We start from the raw sequence: 6696 nt of genomic DNA, 5'->3' as shown, positions 1-6696 counted from the left end.
ATTGCATTTATCAACCAAGTTTTCTTGCTTTAGCTTATGTATTCATATGTATTCCTAAGATTTAAAATCAACCGTGAAGGTAGTATATTCCTCGATTGTTACTTTTTTCCTTCAATTTATAAACCCCATTATTTTGCAAAAAATTTATTCAAGGTGATATATATATATATATATATATATATATATATATATATATATATATATATATATATATATATTCAATTCTATCAGTAGGAGATCAAAATATTTTTGTCTCTTTTCTACTTGACTCAAACATTATATTATTTAGTTGTTTCCTAATTTGTGTTCACCTATTAATTAAGTCAATTATTAATGTTCTATTTGTTTTATTAAAGTGATGTACTGGATTAGGCTGCCATGCCTTTATAGCTCCTTTGGGTCTTTTTCAAGAAGCACGTTTTAGAAAGTTTAGTCCTAAAAGTAAAAATATATAGGGATACACAATGTTTTACTTTGTCTTAAAATAGTTAATGATATCATAAATGGCTCATGTACAATTGTAAAGGTAAAAAATTTCAAAATAAGTTTACATCCTTTTTCAAATGCGTAAAACCATCACAAATAACTCATTTATAATTTTGAATTAAAGAAATTCAGAATAATTTTACGTCCTATTTGAACGTGTAAAACCCAATAAATTAACTTTTATTTATATGCAGGATTTATATTGTAGATTCAATGCACAAATAACAAGCTATATAAATAGAGATGGTCCGTGGTAGTCTTAATGCAGAAAATGCAACAAGAAGGTATATATTGAAATCAAATTGCTAATTGCAACAATTGTATGATAAGAAACGTCGATTGCGAGGAAAATAAACAGATCAAAAATCTTTCATTTCTTTTTTATATCTTTACATTATACAAATGTGTTTCTAATGTAACTATATAATACTTTGTAGATATTGTTTAAAACTTAAGGTGTTCAATGACAAATGATGTTACACTCTTTGATGCTATAAAATACTTGCTAAGTTGTGATGTTAAAAAGTATACCAATTAATCTCTCAAAAAGCTATCATCTTTCAATTTTATTTTTAATATACTAAATATACAATTTGATGACAAATTGGATCTTCGGCTAACAACAAGGACATATATAGCATTCAGTGATTTCTTGTTTCATATCAACAATGAAAAAGAGCATACAATAAAAGATGATTGGTCCTTCTTCCAGAACAATTGATTATCAAGCCCAATGACGATATTAGATGTGAAAACCGTTTAACAAGGTAAATATTATTATCACTAAATGAAAATGAAAGTTGTGCAAAGTACATGACACTAAGTTTTTAATTACCTTTTGACAGTTAAAAGCCTTTAATTTTCTTTTAAGTGATTTTGGTTTATTTTGTGGCTTCGTGGTGCATTAGACTTTTCTTTTTTAATTGGTAGGTGCTTTTAAATGGAGTTGAAGATATTTTTATTAATTTAAAAATAAACTTCCATTGTGTACATGTTGATTTGAAGAAAAATACATTCATCATGTTACTGAGAAACTTAATTTCGTCAAATAGCTTATGCAATGGTATAAGAATGGTATGTAGAGATTTTGACAAACACCGTTTTACATGCAGAACATGATAGGTCAATGTACTTTCAAGCCTGCGTTCATCCCCGTAATTCAACTTTCACATCCAGAAAATTTATCGAAAAATAATTTTCAATACGCTTGTGTTTTGCAATGACAATAAGAAAAGCACAAGGGCAAGCAATTCCAAATATTAAACTGTATATGCCGCAACATATTTTCTCACACGGACAATTATATATTGCACTTTTAAGAGGAATATCAGTATTCACAATAAAGTTCTGGTCATGAAGGATCAACCAAAGTGTCATAAGGGAACATACATAAAGAACATTGTCTACAAAGAAGAGTTCAGTAAGATAATTATAAGTATATAATAATATTATCTAACTAACATGACTAAATTGATCAGTTTTGCAGGTTCAAATGACAATATTTAATTATTTTGAATTCACGTTTTATGCTAATATAATAATATTTTTTGGCATTTACATCATTATTGTATTGTATATAATTCTCTCATTACTTAAATTTCGTATTTCTTCATAAAAATAATTGCCTAAACCATTATGTGTAATTTTTAACGTGCGACGCACGTTCATAGGAACTAGTATGTTATAATTTGGCTAGAGCATGTAATTAGTTTCGATTGGAATTGGTGTAATTACCAGGATAGTAATTACACAGCCTAGTAATTACACAGTTGTGTAATTACGACGACATGTTTGTTTGTCATAGTGTAATTACACTGTAATTACTAGTTTACTGTTTGATTGCACAAATGCAATTACACAGTNTAGACCCAATTAAGCGATTTATTTGAAAAAAAAAAATTAAGCGATTTATTTTGTTAAATCTTTTAATTACTGAGTTAAAAATACTAAGTGAGTACGTAATAAAATTTCATGGAAAGATTTCTACATAAGCTGTGTGGTAGGTTACAAGCGTACAAAACTTATGAATTTTTTTTTTCCTTTTTTTTTTTTTTTTTGTGTGGTAGGTTACAACTTACAAGCGTACAAAACTTATGATCAAATCATTAAATTCGGAAAGTTTGACGTCTAAGATAAAACAATATAAACAATATTCACACATGCAATGTTAGAATACGTAACTTTTTTAAATATAAATATCTTAGTTGTAATTTTGTTCTTTAGCGCAGGGGTGGATTTACGCTTACCGAAGCGGCCCGACACCGATTCATCGGAAAATTTTACTAAATATATGTATTAATACTACACGAAAATGGATAATTAATTAGGAAAAAATGACTCGAATTGATATAAATTTTGTCTTGGTGTGTTGGTAATGAGTTTGATTTTTTTTCTCTAAGAGGTCAAAGGTTAAAACCTCAACTAGCACATCTTTCTTTTGCAAATATTTGAGAGAGCCTTTGTAGTTAAAAATTATGATGAAGTAGAATTGAACTCGGGACCTTTTCTAACTCAACAAAATCAATAGACTAAGGCTTCTAAAAGAATGATAATCAAAGTTATATTCCAATTCTTTTATAAAAAACATAAAAAGTATATTTTACAAAAAAAAGTATAGCTATATCTAAAAACACAAAAACCTAAATAATTGAGATAAATAAGTTTATAATTTCGTATATAGCATGCTTAGCCCAATAAAGTTTAAGCGATTTATTTTGTTAAATCTTTTACTTACTGAGTTAAAAAAAACTAAGTGAGTACGTAATAAAATGGGATGAAATTCAAAAATAGCCAGAATTTACAACTGGTCGTTCAAAAATAGCCCAATTTCAAAAATAATCGAAATTTAGCCACTTTTCATGTAAAGGTAAATCTGAGCGAAAACACTGTTCAAAACCTGGAAAAATACGCCAGTATATTATGCTGGAGTTCCAGCATAAGTATACTTGAATTCCAGCATATTATACTGAAGTTCCAAGATAAGTATGCTGGAACTCCAGCATAATATGATGTAATTCCAGCATAAGTACACTAGAACTCCAGCATAATATACTGGAGTTCCAGCAACTAGTATACCGATCCAGCATAATATACTGGAGTTTGGAGCACCGGTGCTCCAGTCTCCAGTATATTATACTGGAGCCAGCAAAGTATACCAGTCCAGCATCATATGCTGGAGTTCATACACAGGTGCACCGAACTCCAGTATATTATGCTGGACCGGTCTCTGCTGCAGCAAAATAGTGGCTATTTTTCATTGACTTGGTAAACGTTGGCTATTTTTGAATGACCAGTCCAAAAACTGGCTATACTGTGCTATTTTAACAATAAGATGTCATGGAAAGATTTCTACATAAGTTGTGTGGTAGGTTACAAGCGTACAAAACTTATGTCTTTTTTTTTTTTTTTTGGGTGTGTGTGTGGTAGGTTACAAGCGTACAAAGCTTACGATCAAATCATTAAATTAGGATAGTTTGACGTCTAAGATAAAACAAGATAAACAATATTCACACATGCAATGTTAGAATAGGCAGTTTTTTAAGTATAAATATCTTAGTTGTAATTTTATTGGCGGATTTACGCTTACCGAAGCGGTTTCACGCGATACCGTTTCATCGCAAAATTTTACTAAATATATGTATTAATTCTGTACGAAAATGGATAATTAGGAAAATGACTCCAATTGATATAAATTTTGTCTTGGTGTGTTGGTAATGTGTTTGATTTTTCTCCAAGAGGTCAAAGCTTCAAGCCTCAACTACCACATCTTTCTTTTGCAAATATTTGAGAGAGCCTTATTAGTTAAAAATTATCTAAAAGTATGATAATCAAAGTTATATTTCAATTCTTTTATAAATTTTGACACCTGCTTAGGGTATACCTTATCTAGCCCTTCATGGACATGTAAGGTTAGAAACGCGCGATAGCCTTTGTTTCTTGATACTTTCATGTTTTTTTTTTTGTCTTTTTATTGCATGAAAACTATTGAAAAGCATAAGAACATTCAGCGCGTGCTTCACGTGTACCATTGCATGTTGTGTATAAAAGTTTGAAACCTTTCACTGCAAAAGCACTCATCCCAGCAATGGCTTCTTCTTCTACTCTACCTTTATGCACCACAAAAACTCCCTTTTCTTCCTCCACCAACTCATTTTTCTTTGCAAAACCCTCTCATCTTTTCCTCAATGGAAAACGTAACCAAAGTTTCAAGGTTTCATGCACGGGCGAGCATGACGGAAACCAGCTTGACGCAATTAAAGAAGGAGCTGTTGAAAGAAGGAATGTCCTTTTGGGTTTAGGAGGGCTGTATGGCGCAGCTAATCTTGCGCCATTAGCCTCTGCTGCTCCTGTACCACCCCCCGATCTAAAATCATGTGGCCCGGCCACGATAACGGATGGTCCAACTGTATCATATAGTTGTTGCCCACCTACACCAGATGATATGGACAGCGTTCCATATTACAAGATCCCTCGCATGTCCAAGCTTCGTAAGCGGCCAGCTGCCCAAGACGTGAGTGAGGAGTATATAGCCAAGTACCAGTTAGCCACTAGTAAAATGAGGGAATTAGACAAAGACCCATTTGATCCTCTTGGCTTCAAGCAACAAGCTAATATCCATTGTGCTTATTGTAACGATGCTTACACAATGGGTGACAAAAAGTTACAAGTTCACCAATCGTGGCTTTTCTTCCCGTTTCATAGATGGTACTTGTACTTCTACGAGAGAATCTTGGGCTCCCTCATCGATGATCCAACTTTTGCTCTGCCATATTGGAACTGGGACCATCCAAGCGGCATGCGTTTGCCTGCTATGTTCGATGTCGAAGGTTCTTCACTGTACGATGCAAGACGTAATCCAAATGTCCGTAATGGAACCATTATCGATCTTGGTTTTTTCGGTAATGAAGTCAAGACTAATGAAATACAGATGATAACTAACAACTTAATTCTAATGTATCGTCAAATGATAACCAATGCTCCAAGCCCGCTGTTGTTCTTCGGAGAGCCTTACAGATTCGGATCTAAACCCAATCCAGGGCAGGGAACCATTGAGAACATCCCTCATACTCCGGTTCACATTTGGACTGGTACTGTGCGGGATACGGATTTGGGTAATGGTGTGAAATCATACGGTGAGGATATGGGTAATTTCTACTCGGCTGGTTTAGACCCAGTTTTTTACAGCCACCACGCCAATGTGGACCGCATGTGGAATGAATGGAAAGCACTAGGAGGGAAAAGAAGGGATCTCACAGACAAAGATTGGTTAAACTCGGAGTTCTTTTTCTACGATGAAAACCGCGACCCATGGCGTGTCAAAGTCCGAGACTGTTTGGACAGTAAGAAGATGGGGTATGATTACGAACCGAAAGCCACACCATGGCGTAACTTTAAGCCAGGGAAAAAGACCACACCGGGCAAGGTGAATCTACGTTCAGTTAAGCCAGCCAGCAAGGTATTCCCACTCTCAAATCTGGACAGAGCCATTTGCTTTAGTATAGAGAGGCCAGCTACATCAAGGAGTCAGCAGGAGAAAGATGAATTTGAGGAGGTGCTAACATTCAAGAATTTAAAGTATGATGATAGCAGGTATATAAAATTTGATGTGTTCGTCAATGCAGACAAGACTGTGAATGCAGATGACATTGACAAGACAGAGTATGCAGGGAGCTATACCAGCTTGCCACATGTTCATGGACCTAATAATGCAACTCATGTGGTTGAAGTGGAAGAATTCAAGCTAGCCATCACTGAACTGCTAGAGGACTGTGGTTTGGAAGATGACGACATTATTGCGGTAACTGTGGTTCCAAAGACGGGGGGCGAAGTGGTCAGCATCGACTGTGTGTTGATTGAACTCAAGGCTTTTTATTAATTAAGTCCAAATGTATGTATGTGTGTGTCTTGAGGGGTCGTTTGGTAGGATACATTCCATAAAATAATGCATGCATTAGTTTTGTGTATTAATAATACCTTGTTTCGTATACTTTTTGAACATATGCATTAGTTATACACCCTATTTGGTATTATCCTATGCATAACTAATACATAAGAAATCATGGTATTAACAATGCAATGAGTTTTGCATCCATTAGCTTAGTTAAAGACAAAATTATTCTTCAAAATTTATGCTTGATTATATATACTATTATAGTAACATGCAAGTTTGAAATAATCCAAAAAAGTGTAGAAATAAAGTATAATCCCTGG

The 6696-nt window shown here is 33.6% G+C and overlaps 1 protein-coding gene across 1 annotated transcript; it reads left to right on the top strand.

Annotated features, from left to right (window-relative positions):
• Positions 1–4538: 4538 nt before the first annotated feature.
• Positions 4539–6498, top strand: LOC109207988 (polyphenol oxidase E, chloroplastic-like). The gene has a single exon (XM_019370988.1). The coding sequence runs from the start codon at positions 4571–4573 to the stop codon at positions 6359–6361; it is 1791 nt and encodes a 596-aa protein (XP_019226533.1). The 5' UTR covers positions 4539–4570; the 3' UTR covers positions 6362–6498.
• Positions 6499–6696: the final 198 nt, after the last annotated feature.

This window comes from Nicotiana attenuata, unplaced genomic scaffold (assembly GCF_001879085.1).
Source record: "Nicotiana attenuata strain UT unplaced genomic scaffold, NIATTr2, whole genome shotgun sequence".
Taxonomy (NCBI): Eukaryota; Viridiplantae; Streptophyta; class Magnoliopsida; order Solanales; family Solanaceae; genus Nicotiana; species Nicotiana attenuata.
This window is presented reverse-complemented; position numbering and strand designations above follow the sequence as displayed.

Excerpts from the sequence above, each read along its gene's own strand:
- LOC109207988 (XM_019370988.1), top strand. The coding sequence starts at position 4,571 with ATGGCTTCTTCTTCTACTCTACCTTTATGCACCACAAAAACTCCCTTT.